At 44.8% G+C, this 24,081-nt stretch overlaps 1 protein-coding gene across 7 annotated transcripts in view; it reads left to right on the forward strand.

The window, feature by feature from the left end:
• Nucleotides 1–12,011: 12,011 nt before the first annotated feature.
• The window catches only part of cicb (capicua transcriptional repressor b), a 34,616-nt gene continuing 22,546 nt past the window's right edge, over nucleotides 12,012–24,081 (forward strand). For 4 of the 7 annotated variants that reach the window (XM_075465899.1, XM_075465901.1, XM_075465903.1 and 1 more), the window contains exons 1-2: nucleotides 12,013–12,252; nucleotides 18,164–22,152. In XM_075465899.1, the coding sequence (XP_075322014.1) occupies nucleotides 18,303–22,152 (3,850 nt within the window). In that variant the 5' untranslated portion in view covers nucleotides 12,013–12,252; nucleotides 18,164–18,302. Of the gene's footprint in view, nucleotides 12,253–12,626; nucleotides 12,960–18,163; nucleotides 22,153–24,081 lie in introns of those variants that run through there. The other 3 variants (XM_075465902.1, XM_075465906.1, XM_075465900.1) reach the window with 3 other exon arrangements.

Below are 24,081 nucleotides of genomic sequence, written 5' to 3' on the forward strand. Positions count from 1 at the left end.
TGCAAATAAATTCAGCGACCACTGATTTACCTGTTAATTTGTCTTGGAGGAGGATAAAGAGCACATTTTTCATGATGACCTTAAAGGTTTGATACTGTTTTGCTTATACGTCTGGTGAAAGTGTCGCCCTTCGGTCCAGACGTGTCTCTGGTGTGGCTGTGCTGCGACTCCTCACTGAAAGGGATCGTTCGAATGGTTGATGTCATTCGTGTGATTTTATGATCAGACTGAATTTCTGCTCTGAAAAACGTTGCTCTGACGTTCGACGGCCAAACTCCTCTGGCAGGATATGAGTGTTAAGACAATTTACAGAACATGTCTAACGCTCACTTCCTTTTTTTTTTTTTTCTTTACCAAGAACAGACTTGTTTGGTGAGAACAGCACCACTGCTGCTGCTGTCATTGTAGCTGTGGTGTTGGTATCCTGTGGTTTGCACCGTTTGAATCATCAGGCTTTGAGTTTACACCATATGATGTGTAAGCTTCCACTAAAAATACAACTCTTGTTTATGACTGTTCAGGGGTTAAAGCACTGGTTGCAGACCCTCCACGGGGGTCGTAAAATGATTAGTGAGTCTGCGTAGAAGAAAAAAAAAAAAAGTTGACTTTTTCTACTCTTTATTTGTTTTCACTTAAGTATTGGAGGGTTTTTCTTCTTCTGGCCTCCTAATGCAAACCCTTAAGAATGGGCTGATCCGGGGCCGGGGTGAAACGGGCCCCTGAAGTGCCTCTGTCCAGTCACTGTAGGCTTGACTGGCTGGCTGTTGAATTGTTTATACACGTTACTAAAGAATAATTGTACATGGCATGGACGTTGAACATATTTGGGCCCTTTTTTGTGAGTGTGGCCCTTAAAGATGAACTGAAACGAATGTTCATCTATCATTCAAATGAAATTTTTGTCTTTTTCTAAAACCATCAATCCAACTTGAACTAAATTTTCCAGGCATAACTGGTTAAAACGGCCATTTAAAAGTGTGAATTATATGGCCTTTGGTGCGAAATTGGCCAAGTGACCGTGACGTCATAGGGTTGACTCCCTTATTTGCTAGTATGGCTGGCTGCGATAATAACATACATTTGATGGACTTATATCTCATAAAGGAACCAAAATTCTGATACAAACATCAGCAGGTCGAAAGAACACACCTCTAACATTATGTGGAAAAGCTTTCGTTGAATTTAAGCCACACAAATCGATTTAATATCTATATTGTAGAGGCTCTCTGCACCTCCGTATGGGTAATGGAAATGAAAGAAAGTTACCATTTTCGGCACAGGATCGGCGGGCACAAAACAGCCATCGCTCCTACTACACGCTGATTATTATTAAGATGTTATCAATCAAATGACACAATAATGTATGTTTGCTGTGGTAAACTGGAAAAGATTTGAACATGCCGGTTTGGCAGATATGGCATTCTGCTGCGCTGTCTTTGACACGTTGAAACCTAACGAAGGGGCACTTTGAAATCTAGCCACTTAAAAAAGACGTATGTGATAATAACATGGTTTTAATGTAAGCTTAATAAACAATGGCGTGGATTAACGGGTCGGAGATCCTCCAGTGCGCGGCCCCAGTGTGGATCCTCACGGGTCGGCGGCAGGGAGATGGGCACCCGGCCTCGGCACGACTGACAGCAGCCATCGGTAGGACTGATCCACGGAGCCTCGGATGTCGTAGCCGGCGCAATCACCGGAGAGACCAGACAGCAATTCTAGCTGGATATGTGTGTAGACCGAAGAGCAAAGCGAGCAGTCCCCTGCTTCCGAGCAGCAATTCAGGTGCAGCTATCGGCAGGCGGCAGCACGCAGTGATACGATCCACCGTGCTCTCAGCCAATAGCAGTGGTCGACACTTGCCTCTCAGAAGCGAACAGTAAGCGAACATTATTATATATAAAAAAAACAAGTCCAGTAATGTCCGATCTGGAAATTTCAGACTCACCTAGCTGTCTTCGCGCCCGAGCAGTAGTTCGAGCAGGGACAGTCTCCGTCGGCACACCAGGTCCAGCGATGTCAATAGTTGGAACAGCTTCAGCTAAAAGACGTCTCCTATTCCCAACCATTCCCGCGATCTCCACATTTTTAGTGAAACAGTTGTGATGGAAATGTACGGAGCACAACACGGATGTTGAGGACACTTCAAAATCACGACGATGCCTCCGTACAAACTGTATCCACCGTGCTCTCGTCTTTGCCTTCTCCTTGTCAGCCTCAGTTCCAGTAGTTTTTGGTTTGGGAAACATGTGCAGAGAGATCCCTTCAGTGAAGCTGCTATTTTTGCAACTAACACCATTTGTTCCTCCAGCAACACAATATTTTCTGCCGTGCTGTGATGTCTTAGCCATAGACGCCACCATTACAGTTAGATTGCTGTGTCAACCCTATGACGTCACGCATTAAAGAAAGAATTCGCACAAAAAGACAAAATGTGGCTCCTTTTGAGCCCGTTTTAACATGACTTCCCGGATAAATTATTATCCAGACAATATCTCATTTTAATCGCAAGGCTTGGAACCTTTAGAATCAGCAGCAAAAACTGTGAAATTCCAACAATTAAAATTCGTTTCATAAGCACTTTAAGGTGCCCCCTAATCCACCTCCGCTCTGGGAAATATATTGAACTTGTGAGTACAACTCCATATTAGGGTCCCAACCAAACCTTGTGTTATACATCTGGGAAGCAGACACCCTCTCTACCTTTAAGATTAGGCTTAAAACCTTCCTTTTGGTCACAGCTTATAGTTAGGGAGGCTCAGGTGACCCTGAAACATCCCTTTAGTTATGCTGCTGTAGGCCTGGACTGCTGGGGGACCTCTGATGATGCACCTTTCCTCCCTCTGCTCTCTTTGCTCTAGCACATATGACATTATTAATGACATTATTAATGTCATTAACTTGTGTTTCTCTTTCTCAGCAGGTATTCTTGGCCTGGTGTTACAGTGTTTGATGTCCCCTTCCTGTTTAATTCTCCGTCTGTCCTGCTTTAACCACGGCAGGCCCAAGGGTCGCTGTAACTGTGTGCATAGATATTTACAAAGCAGCCAACCAGGTGCTCCATCGCCTTCGAAGGAGATCAACAGAGAGACACCACAGGAACCGCCGGGCTCTGTCACCGGGGGCCACATCCCTCTACCCCCCCCCCCCCCCCCCCCCCCCCAAGGCGCCTGCTTTCGCGGAAACCAGCGCAGAGCCGGCTCTGTGCTCCACGTTAAACCGCAACTTCTGCGTTGTGCACACAGTGCACAGCAACGAGCCTTCCTGAATGCACACCGACAAGTGTTGCATCCTCTGAGAGCATTACGGTACGGTGATAAACAAAGGCCTGCTAGTAAGTTCACCACATCCTCCGCCGTACAGAGAAAAGCTGCACCGCACAGGAGTGAGGCGCTTTCACAGCGGCGATGCTTTGTCACACACAGCTCAGACACGAGTGAGAGCACATTGATGTGGTTTGTTTGAAACTGCTGCCTGTGTTTCCTTTTCCTCCTTCCTTCCCGCCAGTCCTTCTGTTCGACTCAACTGGCCTCTGTAGAGATATCATTGTGATTTTTAAAAAGAAAACTTTTTTGTTAATGAGTAAAAAAGAGGAGCTGATGTTTAAGACGGGCTTGAATTGGCTTTCTAACACCCCCCCCCCCAATACAGAACTTTGCTCACTCTCTGTGGTCATTTCACATTGAATGTCTCCCCCTGTTGTTGGAAAACTGCAACAGGACCTGAAAATGTTTTCTGCTCGGGGATGATGCTTGTTTTCATTTGAAGTTGAGCTGTTTGGGTTGTCTTTGCTCACATGCTGCTCGTCGTTTCCTATTCACGTTATCAATGTCTGTGCCTTACAAATGAGCCTGGGATTTTTTAATGAGGGTTTCATCACATACTGAACAAACTACAGATACTTAAAGTTCCTCTTTTCTGTTTCAAACACTAATATGATCAGCCTGTCATATATGGTGGGTGTAGAACTCAGGTTCTAGTTTTGAGACGATATGAAGTGATATAATGATGTCCAACCTCAGTATAGATAGCTCCTGTGAGCTAGAATTATTCTAATAAAGGCACCTACAACACAGTAATACTTTTATACAAATGTGCAGAATGTCATCCACCAGCCAAAGACGTTGAAAGGTTTGTCGCTGTACTGAATGCACATAGCTGGTGTTGTTTTCTTTGTCTTCTCTCTAATACAGGGAGGGAGTCTGTGTGTCCAAGGACGCCTCTCCGTGAGAGTCCTGTCTTCAGCTCTGGGACGTGACGTGGAACAGCTGAGTGGTGTAAAGTTACTGTGAACAAGAATGCAGCGAGCACAAGGGCCTACTGTTCTCCGCACTGCAGCTTGTGTGGATGTCGACCTTCTGCGCCACCTCTGTCGGTCGTAACGACACCATGAAGTGCGCTCTGTGTCTTTGTCAGCCATTTAGCCGTGGCCATGGAGCACGCCGCTTCAGTATACAGAAGGAGTTCAGGCATCTTAAGAAATCCATGCAGCAGAGACTTTCAAACATTTCCTTTGTGGTAGCATATCTTTCCTCAAACTGGTTTTTATCTGTGGTATTAATCCCACCGTGCACTGCCCTAAATCCTTAACCTTGCAGAGTCAGAGTGCAGCATTTATCAGATATCATGCCTCCTCCTGTCAGCTACAGGAGCGAACCTGTCCTCCGCTGACACTTGATACATAAAGATCTCCTCCGTCTGTACAATAACACACTCCTCCCCTAAAAGCCTGAAGTAAAAAGCGTGCAAATCTGTTGCACAAATCTTTTAAAGTGCTTTTGGACACTTACGTAAGAATGCTTATTCAAAGCAGACGCGTAGAAGCTTAAATATGTGCAAAAAATGAACATGTAAATCTCGTGGAGGTGCTAAGTTAGAGGGAAAATGCACCTGCAATCTGTTGGTGTTGTTTAAATAACCAAAAAAGAATAATCATTGCACTTCCCATTTCCAGGAAAGTCAGGAAGTCTTGCTTTTAACTTTTATAAACAGACACAAATACAGAGAAAATGGGTTGTTTTTGTCTGATTCTCCTCTTCGGGACGCTCGGTACATTTTCAGTGGGAGACAGATGTGGACAGCAGGCAGGTCAGCCACAAACACAGAGGCTGTGTCTGCGAAGCTATGCTGTTGGAAGACGTGCAGAACGAGGTCTGGCATCATTATGCTGAAATACCCACCTCCCTACAGAGAAAAGATGTCCCCCATACTATCACAGATGCTGGATTTTGCACCTTTCGCTGCATGGTCTCTCTCCTCTTACGTAGAAGCAGGTGTCAGTTTTTCCCAAAAGCAGCTGAAACGTGGACTCATCTGACCACAGAAAACAAGCTCAACGATCCGGTCGTGGCCTTTATACGGTGACTCTCAATCTTTTTGCTGTGTAGATGTTGAAAGATCAAAATTCTTGGAGATCTTGTACTGTATTTAAAAAAAAAACTGATTCTCTGGATAAGTTTGGCCTGAAAAAGGCCCATTCTTACTCGGAAAGACTACTCCTTTGCTGGACGCTCCTTTAATAGCCGATCCTGACACCCGCACTTGTCACCAGTGAATCTGCAGATTGTTGAAGCTCTCAGAGTTCTGTTACGTTACATATTCTATAAACTCTCTTTCTCTGCCTCTCTTCAAACGTTTTTTTGGAGTGTGTTGCTGCATCAAATTCTAGATTAGTTTGTTTTTTCCAAATATCTTTCTTTTGTCAGTTCAAACTAATGAATTACAGCTTTAAGTTTTTGTGGCATTTTAGAAAATATCCCAGATTTCCTGAAAATGGGTTTGTAGTTGTTGGGATAATCTCGGCCTCTGCTGACATCTACGGACTAAAAATAAGTCAACTTCAATTGCTGCGCCTTTGCTGAATATTTCAAATCAAAGCCCCCCCTCTGGAGGCTCAGTTCCTGTGGTAACAAGAATCTGTTGCCCCAGGGGTTATTGAGGGCTGGATTTCAGATGAAGCAGGGCCCATAACTCTGTGGTCGTATACTATAAAGCCACACTGAGCCCTCAGAATCTTAGTTTTATTGTTGGTTTTTATCATTTTATTGGAGCTCATCGTCTTCATGACTGAAAAGCTGGTGGCTTGAAAGCCACTTAGATTTTTATTTTTCTCCTGTCCAGGATTTTTTAGGGTGCATGCATGGCTGGGTGAGAGGTCAAGGTAAGGGGCCAGAGGTTATGCTACTCTTAGCGTCTGCTTTAAGAAACCCTGAGGCAAGGGACATTCCTTCTGAGGGTCTGGATTTATGTGGAGATGGTTCAAAGTTCATTGCTGACAGGATGGGAATGTAGACTGAGAGCGCTGAGTTATCAGGGAAAATATTTCTCAAGCGTAACTTATTCCCGTTTCAGTCTATTCAATGTCAAACTCTCCACTTTCCTCTTTCAATTCTCCCCTCTGTGTGTTTTCTGTTACCTGAGGCTGCTCTGACAGCAGAGCACAGCAGGAGACGGGGGTCTCTGGTGTTTGACTGACAGCCGGGCGATGAGTGTGCAGAGAGGGGGTGAAGGGTGGAGGTCAGGGGTCGGGCTCCCGTGGATGAGGGGAGACCGGAGCAGAGGGGGGAGTCGCTAACGAGGTGGAGAGATTGGTGCAAAGGACAGAGATGCAAACCACACTAAAAATAAAACAATGAAATGTTACTGTTGAAAACTAAAGGTCAATAAAATACAAAGACAGACTTTCTGTTTGTTTCTCTGAGCAAACCTGAATACTTTCTATGGGTAGTATGAGGGTATTTGAACTATCTCCATGGCATGGGATGTGGAAGGGGGCAGTAAGTGCTTCGAATATAGTTTTTATTTAGAATAAGTGAGTGTGTTTGCAACAAAACAAAAAGAGAAAAAAACTTTTTTTAAGTAAATTCTCACTATCGCAGTTATTAATTCTCCAACAACTCATCTGTTTTCCATAAAACTGTATAACTCTTATGGCCCTAATTGGCGTGGTGAGGGGATTTATGAATATGCTAATATGACCACGCCAACCTATCTTCGCCCACCAGTCCGGCATTTCTGGAAAGTCTTCTCAGACTGTGCAACATTCGCTTTGCTACACTTGTAAAGAACAAACAGCAATAAGATGGTGATCAGGGTTGCTGACTCTCACTCACTGAGCACAAGGCTCACAAAGCGACGCAGGGTCAGGGCCGAGCCGTCGACCAACAGCAGAGTCCCTGAGAGCGGGGACTCAATGAGTTATCACAGGACACCAAAGCAACGAGCCCCAGCAACTCAAGCACACACATTCCTAACCAGACTGGGACAGAGAAGCCGCATTAGAAAATTGAATTTACTGGCTGACCGAAAAGCCCGCCTGTACTCATGATGCCCTCTGGAACCAAAAATTAGAAAAAATGTTAGTCTCCATAATCATTTAAGTGGCAAAACCCAGCTGTCTGTACCCAAAATGAAGTCTGCAGACCCGTGTCCTGTCTGGTATTTTGATGGGACACGTCTCCAAATAAACTAAATCCACTTATGTTGGAGTTTAACATATTTGGGTTGCACATTGTCGGGTCTGCCATCTGCACAACAAGAGCAAAACACATCAAGTAGGTTCACAATTCACCACTTTCTCACAGTGGACAGTCGCACCCCTCCAGTGGTCAGGACCGGTTCCCCCAATTGCTTTGTGTAGAACATACGAGCTGTCTGAGCTCGCCTTTCAGAGACTTTCTGCAGATTCATAGCATAGATGGGGAAAGTTGGACTGCTATCTGTGTGTGTGCTTGTGTTTGAATGTGTGTATGAGAGAGAGCATGTGCTGCTGATCCTACTGTGCACTTGATTTTGGCGCCCTTGTTTTCTGTTTTCCTTTCTCTTTTCTCTTTTTTGCCAGTGTATTTTGTCTATTTCTAAAATATTATGGTCTGCACATTACTTTTATCTGTCATATTTTACAATCTTAATTAGTTCTTACCTTACGTACCCAGCGACCACAGGTGGAAATGAGCTAATGTTGCTATAACCTGACACAAGGCATCTCTTCTCTCAAGATTAATGCTTTTGTGCACTGTCCCTGTTTTACATAAATAAAGAAAAAAGAGAAAGATCCTCAGTCAGCCACAGCAGCGATGGCTGATTTTGATCGTGATGTGTCTCGTAACACATAAAAAAGATCGTATGAACACGTCAAGTTTAATAACTGGATTTTGAGCAGTGTGAGACTCTGAAAGTGCCTTGAGATTACATTCGTTGAGAATTTAATTTAAAATATTTGACTTCAAACCATGCTTATGCAAATTCCAAAGCTCAGTCTGAGTCCAAACCTTGAGCTAACGATCAGAATCTAATGGCTCCTCTTAGCATTTCCAGGAAGCTGTCACCTGATGTTATTGGGCAATGGCAGCTAACAGGAATGGTGGAGGTCAGCTTGAAGTCTAAAGGACCAAGAAGACTTCCTGAGAGATGTTCACAGTAATTATATGAAAGTAAATCAAAGCTCCTGTCTGACTGCAAAAAGACCTTCAGGAAGATTCATGAGACGCTGGAGGAGGGATGCACTTTTCTTACTGTGTAGAGTGATCAGATGAAAACCTCTTCTTTGTCCCAAATATAAAATTCAGCACCATTTACTCTGTTTGCAATTCTGTAAACGAGTTCTGTGGACTCCATCGTGCTTTGGGGACGAGGAGCATTTTTATTAAGCTTTGGGTCTCTATTTTTAACTGTAAAAGTTGTAAAAAGTTACCTAGCATGAAATATAAAAGAAACATTTGATCTTTAAGTTAGTTTCTTTTGTAAATGGGAGCATCTTCCATTTAGTTATTCACAGAGATTTAGACTGTGGGGGTCTTTTTAGGCTAAAAACTAAAAAAGAAAATGACCTCACATTATTTTATCCATTGCAAAACACACTTTTATGACAAACATCAGACATCTTGGTTGCAAAAAGTGTACAAACAACTCTGCAAATTCAGGCTGAAAACTCAGTTTAGAGGTTCACATATTTCCAGACTGTCTGATATTTGAAAAACGGTATCTGATATACATTTAGGTCCTGAAATATGTGGACACTCCTTGATATTTTAGATGTTTAGCAGCACATATTCAAGTTAAATGTAAATAGTCATTACAGTCTTTAATGGCAGATTCTGAGCTATAATTTGAGAGTATTCACACGGAGATTGGAGTAAGGATTCCATTTTTAAAAAATATTTTGAACCCTTTCTTTAACTGGGATTTAAATGCTGTTTCTTTGACAGGTTTGATCTCTTCTTTATGTCTCGAAACAGATCTTACTTGGTCTGCAAAGGCTAAACAAACCCATCAGTGATAGTAGGAACATATTGAGTTCGGTGCTGTCTGAAAAATAAAAATGGCGAGCTGTGCTACATAAAAAAGCCTGAACATCCAAGGAGGACAGCAGTGGTGCCAGCCCACAACACCACTGTAAAGAAAAGCAACATGTCAGCCTCTAGTTAAGTGCGGATCTCTCCCCAGGAGGTGGTCATTATCCAAGTCCACCATAAAGAGAGGACTTCACAAGAGAAAATACAGAGTTCAATACAAGATGCAAAACTTTGATGAGCCTCGAGAAAAGAAAAGTCCATATTAGACTTCTTAAAAAGCCCGACCAGCTCTGGAACATAATTTATTTAGAGGGTTGCGGCTAAAATAAGTCTGTCAGAATGATGGGAAAGAAGAAGGAATCATAGGAAAGGCTGGTCATGAATGGCTTCCACAGACATCGGTCAGTAGTGTTTATTAATGATAGATTCTGAAGTGCATACAAATATATATATATATATATATATGTATATATATATATACATATATATATACTTTCTGCTCAGCCTGATGCAGCAAAGTTGATTGGAAAGCACTCAACAGTAGAGTAATACTCTACAAAATTAACCCAGGAGTCACTGAAGGTAAAGAAGAGGAATATTCTGTATTTTCCCAGTCAGTCACCTGATTTCAGCCCAGTCCAGCAGCAACAACAATCAACAGAAGACGGCTGCAGTAAAGCATCTCGGGCCACTCTTTGATAAGGTCCGTGTGTTCCAGGATTTAGACGGTCATCACCTGTGAAATATTCTCACTAAAGTGACAGAAATAAGCATTTTGATCTATTTACAGATTTGTTTTCTAGAATTTAAAAAAAACTCACACAACTCTCATTTCTAAAACCTTCCTCCAATTTATTGGTTCATTGGTTCATTATGTAACTGAAATTGAATTTATTTTGATTATTTGATCAAATAATCATAAGGTTAGTGTCCAAACATTTCCCAACTTATAAAAATACGAATGAGTGTCTTCGATATTTTGAAACTATTGACCTTAGAAACCCTTTAGTTATCATCATTTTTACTGAATATCAAGGAGCTCTTCCATTTTACTGGTTTAAAGCAGAAAATCTGGCGGCTTTAATGCCTTTGTACTAAATGCGTTATATATAGAGACTTATGAGATTTTTCAGAGATTTACTTGATTAAAAAGGAGTTTGATCCTATCCAATATTACACTAATTAATAGAGATAAAAATACATTTACTTGTGGTTGGAAATCGGTGATTCGGTGGAGTAAAAAGAGAAGTTAAACTTTTTGGAGAATAAATTGGTCCCCACATGCAGTACTAAACAACTACCACTAGATGTCACTCCACATCAGCATTTACACTTTCTCCAACCGCCTCTCTCCGTCTCGTATTCCCTCTACACACGCGCGCGTACACGTGCACAAATGCGGGAAAGCACACATAAGAGGTTGGCATACTATAACAAAATATACAGCTTCACTCAGCCAATCAGGACTTTCTTCTGTTTTTAGGCCCGCACATCTCATTTCTCCCATCAATGAGCTGGAGCCCCAGCATGCGGGCAACAGACCCCACCAGCAGGGGGCGCTTCCCCCGTCAGGTCCCGGCTGTCTACCTCAGCATGAGTCTGGTATTCTACTCCACAGCAGCAGGCGATTATGTAATGTTTACTATTATGGACCATATCTTTTGCAAGGTAGCGTCATTTCGACTTTGATTATGCAAAGATTGACGGTGACAGTGCACGTGTCATATATCAAAGTAACAAGACGTGCAGAGTCCCCCTCTCACGCTAGGCATCTCCTCGAAGATACACATCTTTCAGTAAGTTCCCAGCACACAGGTTCATCTCCACCACTGCCCGCAAGTTGCAAACATGGGGTTAGCGGAGTTTACACTAAGCCACGCCCCGTTGGTCCAGCTGGTGGCAACACTGGCGATGACATCATCGACGCGCGCGCCCATTGGCTTTGAGACGTGGCTCACCTGTCCAATCGCATGCCGTTGAAGTGACGTAAACCGAGATGGTTCCCGTTCACTTTCATTGCGGTGGGCGGGGCGGAGAGATCCGTGACGCCAGAGAGAGCCGGATGCCGCCCCGTGATTGGCTCAGCGCTTCGAAAGTAAGGGGCTGTTGCTGAGAGAAAAGTGAGAGGGAGAATGGTTCGCAAGAGGTACCAGTGCGTCTGCTGCGCCACTGGAGCTTAGCTCATCTCCGAAACTTACTGATGCACATTTCTCTCTTTGTCAGTGTTCCAGTGTGTTTGTACAGAGGATAAAAGAAAAGTACTTATGAAAACGCTCTTTGCAACAGTTTGGATATTAACGCGCAGGGAAGAAATGACGAGACTGTGGTGGTTTCATCCTAACTTGTACCTGATAAAGCAGGGCAGTTGATGCATTATCTCAGTCTGCTCAGGGATGGCACTTGTGCTGTCAATTATGGTAAACATACTCCTTTTCAAAAGGGGAGGGGGCATTTGTGCCTTTCAATTGGCTCACATTAATTTGCTCCCTCCTTTCGACCCTCCCTCATGCTGTTCCTATGGTTCCCAAAGCCCTTATTGGATACTGTAAAGTTTGGGACAGGACACCGGTCTGGTTCAGCATCCCCGCCGCCATTGGCTGGTTTCCCCTGTCTGTTACGTGGACTTTGACACTCTGTCACGCCCTCTTCTCTGTGGCGCCGACGCTGATTGGCTACTGTACCTGTCAGGGACCTCTCATTGGTCAGCTCGCCCAGCTGTTAGTGGTTCATTCACCATTTTGTGACTGTAGTGGAAAAGAAGACCGATAGTTTTTTATATTCTTGTTTGAGTTTCTGCGGGGGAAAGACATGTTTTGCGGAGGAAAAGTAAAGTGTGAATCCGGTCCGCGCAGTCCTCAAAGCCGACAGCTAACGGATGTTACCGAGAGTTGTGCGAGCCTCCTCATCTGCAAAATAAAACCATAAATCTTTCTCCTGCGAGAGGAAAAGCTCTGTTTTGGTGAGTTGAAACTAAGTTAGCAGGAGGCAGAGAAGCTCAACTGACACGCATTTTTAATTTTCAGGAGCAGCGAGTTAGCACGAGACAAGAACCAACTGCCAACGGTCGTCGATTGTTCCGTTACCGTCCGGAGAAATGGAGTGACAAGGCTGGCGAGCCGAGGAAAAACCGAGAGAGAGGGGAGGGGTGGGAGCGTAACAGCCTAAAAACTTTCTGAAATGTTTTTACCGCAGTCCCACGCATCACCAAGAGACATTCTAGCGTGCCTAGGTTGTTTTTACAACAGTGTGTCTACCGTGGAGCACTTTTACTTGACCTTAGTTTTCGAGTTTCGCGTGGAGCGGCGCTAGCGTAGTAAAAACAACCCGACCTATTTGCGGCATTGCAGTCCAAATGTTTACTAACAGCCACGCAGGCTTATTTGTTGTTTATAAAATGGACGTGGGCGAAAATGGAAAAAAAGAGGGCGAATAACATCCCGTTTTCTTGTGCTCGAGCTCACCGTATCATTATGTGGGCATCTTCTGCTACCGTCGCGTACTACGACTACTACAACCACCACTACTACTAATATTACTGAGCTGCTTACTAGAGCGAAACACGAGAAGATTCCTGCTTTTTCCAAGTTTTCTTACATATTATACACGCAGTGTCCTTATTGGGAACATAAAGGAAGCGTCGCCGGAGTGCTTGTGTGTACACCTGAAGTGAGTATTTGCATGCCAAACATCACCGTATGAGGAGGGGAAAAAAATAAATCAGGGCCTGTTTTGTTGGGTTATTAAAACGTCACTTGAAACCGGTTGTTTGTGTTGGTTACCGAGGATCTTACAGCAAGGCAGACCGCCTGACAGCCTCGAGTCATAATACTCCTTTGACATTGTGTGGCGCCTCTCGTAGTACTCAGAGATCAGCGCAAAGAAGACGGGGAGATGCAGTCTGTGTTTTCTCGGCTTTTCCCCCGCCGACACTCCACTTTTCTGCTCTGCTATCCGTGCAATTAGTCTCGATGCACCCTTGACATCCCTGACAGGGCAACCCCCCCCCCCCCCCTTCTCAGTTTTGTTATATTTATCTTTAGGGAGAAATCTACTGATAGGAACTGAATGCTTGTTTTTGACATTTGGACTTCTGGTGTCCTCATCTGGCATGCACATTTCCACGGTGGCATGCATTCCTCATATCCTCCTTATTGCTCTTGTGTGGTGCTGATGGTGTAGGTGGCTTTGCATGGCTTGTTGAGCAGCTGGCCGTTGATGTGGCATTGGCAGATCTGCCATTTGGTCCCAAGCAGGAACAGTCACCTCTGATCCATGCTACAAACTCCTGATCAGTACTGGCCTAAGTGCACAAATGTCAGGCCTCAGTGTTTCGATTTTTATTTGTATGAAAAATGCAACCGTCCTCTCAACAGCAGCCACTATTTTTAATACGTCATAATAGATGTTCACCATAACAAACACTCTCATACGCACACTTAACAGCTCGTCCTCTTGCTGCACCTAAAATACCTCAGCACCATATTCTTTTATTCCTGTCATGTTATTTGTGCAATCGCCTCCCACTCACTCATGTGCATACAAACAAAAGCCTTCATGTGCAGCAGATAGTATGTTGTCTTTTTTTTTTTTTTTTTGCTGTTTCATGTTGTGAGCGTGTTCCCCGCTGACCCAGTTAAGGGCAAAGCCGCCCTGCCGTGCCGAAGAGTACGAGGGCCACGGCAGGCTTCACTGTCTTCTTCCTCCTCTTCTTCTTCTTCTTCTTCTTCTTCTTCTTCTTCTTCTTCTGTACCATCGCACATTCTCCCTTCTCCATCGCTGTCCCCGTCACTGCAGCCCTGCGCCCATACAGACACCCATAAAATGCTTTTAGGAGAGGGATGAGCTGCAGTGTGTCTATGTACGGTCTCTCACTGACATATGGTGCAAAGGCAGCGTTGAGCAAGGTAGACACAACCTGAACACAGCTGTATACACTCCTTTATACCTTTATAAGGAGCTCCAGTGCCCCTACATCCCCCCACACACACACACACACAAACACACATAGGTCCTGTGCCATGTTGCGGTTGGGCACAGGGCTACATTCTCCGTCACTAACTGCTTAAACTGGCATCAAGGTGGAAGCTTGTTAGAGTGGCATAGACGTGTTATAAATACTGGACAGTTTAATTTTCTTGTGGCAACGCTGTGATAAGAACTACTCAAGAATGACGAGTCAAAGCATCTGCGTGTGTCTGGCGTTTGTGTCCACACACCTAAAACATCCACAGGAAAGAGCTTCTTTGTTTGTTTGCATTTTTAACCTTGAAATTCAGAAACTAGTTTTCATCTGTTTTAAACGCTAAACTTACAGTGTGAGGTCCTGCATTTGTGAGTGTGGATGAGTGTTTACGTGGCACGGTGACGCCGTGGGTGCGTGACGATATATATGGGGTCAAGGGAGATTTTTACAGCATATGGATGACTGCACTGTAAATTCCAGGGAGAGCATTTAGTGTGTGTGTCAAGTCGGGTGTTGCTGCGGAGTAGGGTTACATTTCGTGCTCGTGTATGTTTATTGGGTAAAACGGCACTCTTTCGCTGTTTAAGAGGGAGTCCAGTCCGCCACCGTGGAGATTCTCATTATCTGTCTATTCATGATTTACAGTAGCTTTAGATCAGACCAGCAAATAGCTCACCTCTAACCACCTTTAATGCTGGACGGTGTAGGGAATTACCCAAATTATGACGGAGTTCTCACCAGCTGCGCCCACATTCAGCTGAGAGAAAAGTCAGGATGTTTCAACTTTTGCGTTAAAACAGCACCCACGAGAGGATATTTAGATTTAAAACCTGTTTTTTTTCTCTTGCACGTCGGATTGTATTGAACAAACACTAAGAGTTAAAGGTCAGCAGTTATTTTTGATTTCAGGGACGCTCGTCGAGTGCACGGGGTGTGTGTGGTGCTTTTGATCTTTCAGGGAAGGATAAAACATGTGAAACGGTTCACTTGTCTGCCCTTCATTATATGGCAACGGGGGGAATTCATGCAAAAATAAATGCATTTTCCCCCGTAATTTAGTTTACAACTGGTTTCTTTTTTGTCCTAACGTGTGTTTTATCAGGAGATTTGGACTTGATTTGAAAATATAAAAGGTTTTCCACAGTTAGATTTGGAATCACAGAGGCTCGTGAGCCTTTTTTGTGTGCAAACTTGCATAGATTACCAACTTCTGAACATGAAGAAAGGTCTAAAACTCCTCTGTTATCTTATTATTGTGTACATAATCTGTTGTGTTGTCCAGTGCCCTCACAGTTTGACAAACAGGAATACACACACATGCCAAACACTGGCTTATCACTCAAAGCTGAGAGCATTTTGGGAAGCCACAAGGACGACCATTTTTAGCATTTTTCTAAGCTCAGATCAGATCTTTGCGAGTCATTTAGTCGACCAGTCAGTCAGCCATGTGGCTGTGACTCCTTCCTGTCTTTCCCAGTAAGCCTGCAGGACCAGCAGTCCCTGTCCAGGCCTCGGTGTCTGCTCTAATGAAGGGGTACTTGGTCTGGTTCTGGACGGGTACATTCCTGCAGTCGAGAGTTGTTTCTCTCTCATTTTCCACTGTTTGTCAGGGCTTGACAGCTTAGTCAACTATAATAATCGTTTTACATAAATTGATGGAATTAGAAGCTGAGTACGTAACGCATTTTGTTGCATATTACCCCTTTATTTAGGTATTGCTAAAGGAGTGTGACACACTGCATGGTCTGCTAGTATTTTGAACTGATAAGAAGCCGAGTTATGGGACTCATTTAACAGAGATTTCAGAAAATATTCTCCATTACACACATATGTTGAATTAAACTAACCTCTGCCGTTTGCTTTTGGGAGCAGGTTTGTAGATTTGAACAGATATAAACGGGGCTGTGTTTTCAAATGTGTGCATCTGCAGAACACATCACAAAATAGCCTGCAACTTGTGTAGGCATCTGCAGAATTTACAGAGTAGAAACGATCATTTGTGTCTATTTCGGCACTGTGCATTGACAATATCTAACAAAATGATGAAAACAAGGGTTATAAAGCTGAGCAGCAATGACAATTAAAGCTTGCTTTTACAGCGAGGCAGAGATGTTTGTGTGAAAGACTCGGGTTGTTTATTAGTCATTCGAGTCCGGGGAGAGATGCTTTTTTTTTTTTGTACGGCAGGAAGTTGAACTGGTGTGTTACTCGTTTATATTGTTGTCGTTAAACAGTTAATAACAAGGTCACCTTATGAGAGCGTGACAAACTTTTCCAGAGTCAGGACAGGAAACGTGCCCGTGTGTGCTGCATGAATGAGCGTGCGAGTGTTTCTCTCTGCATTCGTAAGAATTCAGGCGTTTTTTTTGCAAATGTGGATGAGTTGCTGAGCCTAATCGAGGAGTGCACGTATGAGTGTGTGTGAGTGTGTAAGTGCAGCTGTCTGACTGTGTGTGTGTGTGTGTGTCTGTTGTATTCAGCCTGTAATCTTGCATCAGTGAGTGTGCCTGATCCCGTGGCAGCCTTTTAATTTCTCTCGTTTTGGGCGTATCTTACCAAGGCAGATTATTCCAATTATATTGTCTTTTTGTTGTAGTACGTGCGTGTGTGTGAGTGTGTGTATGTGTATGTGTGTGTTTGGTGTGTGTATGTGTGTGTGTGTGTGAGTATCAGTGTGACATTGACAAAAGGCGACTGTGAATAACTGAGACATCGAGAAAGAGTGAGAGGGAGCCAGCGAGTGCTAGAATGACTGTGGAAATTCCCACTGACTACACAAGAACAGCCTGTGTGATCAAATACCCAAACAGCCGTGTACTCCTCTCTTTCTTCCACTCATGTTGTAACGGTGACCTCACCCACACCACGGCCAGCTATTTTTCTCTGATGGGACTCAAAATAAATGGTGTGTTCTTTCCCGAGTTGATCACGCAGCATCGGGTCCATAATACATGGCGTGAGAAAGCTACGCTGTCGCATGTTGAAATTGCTGGAGGGAGAACAGAGAAAAGATCAGGCGACCTGTACTACAACACTCGTGTGTGTGTGTGTGTGTGTTTGTTAGATAAAGAGAAAGCACTTTCTCCTCTTAAACTAATTGTAGCGCGTGACTTTTTATGTGGACCTTTCTTTTTCCTTTTTCTTTTGCTCTCTGTCTTTTTTTCCTTTTCTCATTTTGACCGTCTTTTTCTTCTTTGATTGTTTTCACCGCGACCCTCTCGTGCAAGAACCCGAAAAGCAAATCAAACACTCTTCATAAATATCACCACATATACATTTTATTTGCTGTTTTTATTTTGTGTTTGCTATGATAAGATCTTGAGAAGAGTATTGATTAGATTATTTTTTTAGATTAGAAATGTTTTATTTTCACGATACTTTCATGTCCTGCTTTGCCCTTTGGTACAGTTTGTGTTTTAGTGACTATACTGTATCTTATTAGACATTTGTGGAGGTAACCCTGCCTGAGCCAACTCTGCCACTGGATGTATGTGTGTAATGCTAAAAGGGATTATTTGTTCTGCCATTAAATTTTCAAATTTTGATATTTTTTCCATGAAATAATATCTCAAAACAGTGTTAAAGAACACTGACTGTCCCAAGGAAATTAAAAATGATAATAATAAATCAAAGGGGCATTAAGGGGGTTTAGCAATAATCTTTTTAAATGTTGGCATTTGTAACGTTTGGCTCCAGATTTGGTGTTTACTTTAAGACAAGCACACAACATCCATGCATGCATATGAATCAGGCAGGCATGAGAGCATACTTCAAATTACTTAGCCAATGTGAGCAGTGCAGTGTAGTGCACTTCCAGGTATGACGTCATTTTTTTGTTCTCAGCAATTTTTGATCATGAAGACAATGAATGACCACCTGTCTTGTGGTTCTCCATCTTCCTTTGCAGGCTGCGTTGCAGAGAATTGAGGGGGAGCGAAAAGGGGAGAAGAAAAAGTGGAGGATAATAGAGAAAATAAGGAGTGCCTTAAAAGTGTGAAAGAGGAGCGCCACACAGTCTGCAGCACTTTGTAATCGGGAGGGAAGAGATGAGACCGTTAAAGAAAAACAGAGGACGTTCTCCCCCGTTAACCAGAGGCAGAGGGGGGAGGAGGAGGGGGACCGCTCATCAGGAGAAAGACCCCAAAAGGGTCAAGAAAGAGACGCTTGTCAAAAGCACACTGCACACACCCAACACTTCCTCTAAACGCAAACACGCCCCACCCACAGCCGCCAACTCTAACGAGGAGCCAGTCGCAAACAGCAATGTCAACACAAGGGAGGAGCCTGTTGAGACGGGGACACCTGTGGAGTCACATACGAATGAAGGAAACAAAGCAGAGGAAAAGGCACAAAAGGAAAAGATAGTGGGCACGAACGGAAACAGTACCATGCCCACTGATTCCGTAGCATCTCCTACCTCTGCCTCAGCGCCGCTCTCCATAACTGCACCCCCCCGAGCACCCAATCACAGCCCGAGTTTAGGCTCAGTCTCTAGCAGGAAAACAGCCACATTTAAGGCTCGTGTGCCCAAGAAAAAATACACCTTTGAGCACTTTGCTAACAATGCGAGTGTTGTCATGACTAGCATTCCTACCTCCAGCTCTACCCCTGCACTCATACTTAACAGTTACTGCACCATCAACAGCAAGATCAGTGATAGTGTGAAGACTCCCAATAATAATTTAAAGAATAGTGACAATATAAGTAATAGCATTAATAAAGGCATTAATGTGAGCATCAATAGCAGTACAAACAGTAACACTACAAGTGGTATTTTCAGTATAACAAGCAGTAATAACAGTTGTGCTGGGAGTCATAATTCTTATATCAACAGCAGTAATAGTAGAAGTAATAATTGCTCAGGTAATACGCCATCAGTGCTAACAATGGACAGTAAAGCTACAGAAGCAAACCATTTTGACTCTAAGGAGGATACAACCCTCAGGACAGCAGATTCCCAGGAAAAAGAGTCCCAAGCTGGGGAAAATGAATCAGAGGGGGCCCCAAACTCAGTGCGCTCCTCCTCCACTGATACAGCCAGTGAGCACTCAGCAGACATGGATGTGATGGAAGCAACAGGACCAAACCTTCACCAGAACTCTCACATCCAAGCTCCTCTCCATAACGCACACCCTAAAGAGGTCAGCCTCTCAGACGGGCTGGCTGAAGCTCTGGCTAAAGGCATGAAGAACCAGAGAGTGCTGGCTCGCCAAACAAAAAGGACCGCGGAGGCCGGTGTTGAGGTTGCCGACAATGGAGACTCGTGCCTCTCATCTCCCGTGTTTAAACAAGGGGTGGTGCGCAGGGTGAGCGGTGGTACGGTTGAAGTTCAGCTCCAAGGAGACGAGACCCTTGCTAAATATCCTTTTCATGGTGAAACGATGATGACATCATTCTCAAAGGCTGAGAGCACCGTGGAGTTAATTTTAGATGCCCCCCCACCTGGCATTGCACCTGTGTCTGTTGGGACCCGAGTATGTGTGCCCTTTGGTGGAGAGGAAGGGGGTCCTCTCTTGTACAGAGAGGGGATTGTTGCTCAGGTTGACCCCCACCCTGGTGTCTCATTTCCTTACCAGGTGCTCCTGAGTGAAGACAGAGAAACTCTGGATGGAGGGGTGGGAGAGGAGAGCGAGAAAAGGAAAGTAAACGGTCAGGTTGTGTGGGTGTCCAGACAGAGCCTGAGACTGCTCACTCCTCCCTGGGAGGTCTCACATTTAGATGGTGGGAGGGCAAAGGAGAGAGAACGTGAGAGGGAAAGGGAGGAGCGGGAGCGGCGGGAGGAGCTGGAGGTAGAGCGAGAGGTCTGCCAGTTGAGTATCGGAATGGGGGTCCTGGGAGGTGGAGCCAGGTTGGGTCATGGTTTTTCACACGATGGAGTTGCTGGAGTTCACACCTATGGAAGTGCACATCCACCCAACCATTCCTCCGCTGTGACTTCTGGTGCGGTGGCCGTCACGGGTCACGGATGTGGAGATAATTACTCTGACAGAGAAAGACAGACGCAGCCAAATACTCCAGAGGAAGACGTCGAGGTGTCTCGGTTTAACATGGGCCACACCACTGGCCCAAAACCAAATCCTGGAACCACTCAGCACAGAACAATTGTCTCCAAGTCCGGTGGCTACTCTCTCTCCTCCCCACACCTTTCTGTGGTGCAAGGTCTCGGACCCCAACATCTCTCTACCATAGCCTGTCCTCAGCCGCCCCCATCCCATGCCTCCTTAGGCTCTGAAATGAACAACACCCCTTCAAACCTACCTCCGTCCAAGACCACTCCCACGCAAACCCCAACTCCCACATCTGGTGTGGGGTCTTCCTCTACCTCTTCTCGTTCCAGGACTCCCTTGTCGTTGGCTCAGCAGAAATACAAGAAGGGCGATGTTGTATGCACGCCTAACGGTATCCGTAAGAAGTTCAATGGAAAGCAGTGGAGGAGGCTGTGCTCCAGGGAGGGCTGTATGAAGGAGTCTCAGCGTCGAGGGTACTGCTCTAGACATTTATCCATGAGGACCAAAGAGATGGAGGCAGCAGGTGGAGAGCGGGGGGGAGGAGGCGGCAGCAGCTCAGGGACAGTCACACCTTCTGACCTTCGAGGGAGAGCAAGTAGTGAGTTTGAGTGGGACGACACGTCAAGAGAGAGCAGTGAGGCCAGTAGCAGAGGAGACTCCAGACCCCGTTTGGTCCTCCCGTCCCTCCTCCCACATGAGCTGTCGTCACGGTTCGACTTAGACGAGTGTGAGGCTGCCACCATGCTTGTGTCATTAGGAAGCTCGCGCTCTGGCACCCCCTCCTTCTCACCCATCTCCAACCAGTCCCCCTTTTCCCCTGCCCCCTCTCCCTCACCCTCTCCACTGTTCGGCTTCAGGCCGGCCAACTTCTCCCCCATTACTGCCTCACCGGTCCTGCAACACCGGAGGCACAGGCAGCCCAGTGGCACGGGGGGAGGAGGGGGAGGGGGCAGTAAGACAACGACTGTAGGAGGAGAAAGGGAGAGACACACTTCGGGCATCCAGCCCTCCTTCCACAGTAACCTGACGTTTACAGTCCCCATGAGTCCCAGTAAGCGAAAAGCAGACGCACCCCCACCCCCACCCCTGCCCTCTCACCACCACGATTACACACCTAAAACAGAGTTGGAGCAGGGAGACCTCAACAACTCTTTCAGGGTGCTGTCCCCCCATACACCTGCCTCACATTCCCGCACACACACACCCACGTTCCCCCGACCCAAAGGGGTGACCACCCCCTCCTCCAGCAGGCCTCCATCCTCCACCACCGCCTCCCCTCCTCCTCTGCTGGTGTCCCCAACTCCTCCTCCTCTCACTACGGACGGAGGGCCTCGTCGTGTAGTTCCTGTATCCCAACAGACCTTGCGGGACTCCCCTGTTATAGTGAGAAATCCCGAAGTCCCACTGGCAAAATTTACAGAGTCTCCCTTGGGAAGAGGAGGAGGGGGTGGAAATGACGGAGGGATAGATAACACCTTGTGTAAAGACATCGCCCTCACCCCCCAGCCAGTCCCTGGCCTCCAGGTTCCGGTCCCGATTAATGCCGCTGCAGCCACAGTGCCCAACGGCACCGTCCTCTTGCGTAGCCCAGCCCAGACCCTGGTGCTTGTGTCCCCAACACCGTCCTCCCTGCCTCCCGCTGACACCCCTGCCACCCCCCTGCAGGCCCTGTCAGTTACAGTCAGCACAGCAGCCACAGCTCCTGCTCCGAGTAGCACGGACAGCTCCGGGGAACGAGAGGACAGCAGGGCCACAGGGTTCGGTGGCGAGGTCCAGCAGCCAGTTCCCTGTCACCCCTCTCCTACGGCTCTGCTGCCCCTGATCCTGCCAGCGGAAAGTCTGCACCCGGTTCCTCGAAAGGACATCATCATGGGACGTCCCGGTACAGGTGAGAGGCGGTGCCTTTGTGTGGGTGTGCAGTTACTTCGAGGAACGAGGAAAAGATTTAGTTGACACCAGAAGCTATGTTCAATAATCCCATTTAAAGAATTGACTTCTTTTTCAAAAAATGCATCTTGTAAATTATAAAATGTAGGTAATAAAAGGTCATTTTTCAAGCACAATAAGGGGAAAAATGCATTACATTTTAAAACGAATAATAATCACACAAAACATCAAGAAAGTGGAATTTTTGAAATATCACTCGAGGAGCATGAAGCGCCTTCATCACATATGTAATTTCAGCTTTGTATTTACAAATTAAAGACATAAAAAATAGCCATTTTTTACTTTAATTAGTCATAATTATTTCAACCGAATGTTTTTCCAGTAAGAGTTTTAGAGCTCTCTGTGTATGTCAGTATATGAATAACATTATTTATTCGGCTGTTTGGATTTAACTGTACATCCTCCAAACGATATATATTATTTTATATGTTATTATAAGAATTTATTTTTGCATTTTTACAGTTTTTTTTTTTTAAAGTAGTGTGACTCTGTGGTGTCAGATGCTGACACACACACACACAGTGTCAGCACAGGCTGGACTGAGATGCTACATTTACAAGCTTTGAACCGTTTCTTAACCAGCTTTTCTCAATAAGATGCCGATAATTCCTTTAATCAGACACTGACTCACACAGTATTTGTTCAGGCAGATTTTAAGAAAAGTAATGAAGAGAGCTACATTATCGTTAATTTAGCTTAAGCGACATAAACAATTAAACTCTGAGACACACACACACACACAGGAATCGAGAGTTGTTTTAAAACTCTAATTTCAAAATGACATTTCTTCATCAAGCAGCAAAGAGTAGTGAATTTGCTTTATAATTTCTTTCTCTACATCATATTTAAATGCCCGCTTTCTGTTAATATAGTGTGTTTGTGTGCTTTATTCATCAAATATATCTCAGCCAAGCACTCATTCCTAAAAACATATTTTTCTGCTTTGAAAAGAAGCATCAAAAAGCTATAGAAAAAGTGTTTTGGTTTCATATGATAACGCACCCACAGAGTAACAGAGGGTTAGATTCGCATGAACACGCCATGATCTGTGTGTACGGATGCCCAGCGAAAGAGGCTCCCATTAGCCAGCATGCAGTTGTTCCATATGGCCACCCCCCCAACCTCCAGTCTGCTGCTAACACTCACCAAATGTTAATGCTGGTCACATGGCCTGTGGAAGCCCTGCAACCAGCACCTGTGACTCACCTGGACAGTACCAGGCTTGTTGAAATCCCTGCTGATAACTTGTATTTCACCTAAAAAAGTACGAATGATCTAGTTCAGTAGCTCAAAGGGGAAACAGAGCTTTGTAAGTTGTGTATCAAACAGAATTTAAGGCCAAATACCAGATGATCAGTTAATTCGATGATACATCCAAAAACTGTTCATTTGATTTGAAAAGACATGTAAGTAATTATTGAATAGTTGTTGGTTTATATTTTAATTGCGATTGGGAAAAGGGGCAAAAATAATATCTGAGTGCGTCTCAGAGTATGTGCGAGAGGGAGAAAATATATGCACTGACATGCATGCTGCGGTGTTTTTGTGTTCTCCATCGGGATTAGTCTCTACATTAGAAAGGATTAGCTTTGTCGATATTGGAGAGTCCCTCTTATATTTCCAGTCATCACAGAGAGGAATTCAGAGGATGAGCGGTAACGGTCATACTTCCCTTTACGGCCGAGATGTAGAGCAACGGCATGAATTTGTTGTGCAAATGAATAGAGGATTGTTTTAGATTGGGTGTTTTACAGAGAGGGAAAAAGGAAAAAAAAAAGGTTTAGAAAGAGAAAGAAATTGAGGGAAATCCGTCTGAATTAAAAAGCTCGAACAAAGAGATATAAAAGGAGAACTTTAAATCTTTCACCGA

Source organism: Odontesthes bonariensis, chromosome 5, assembly GCF_027942865.1.
Source record: "Odontesthes bonariensis isolate fOdoBon6 chromosome 5, fOdoBon6.hap1, whole genome shotgun sequence".
Taxonomy (NCBI): Eukaryota; Metazoa; Chordata; class Actinopteri; order Atheriniformes; family Atherinopsidae; genus Odontesthes; species Odontesthes bonariensis.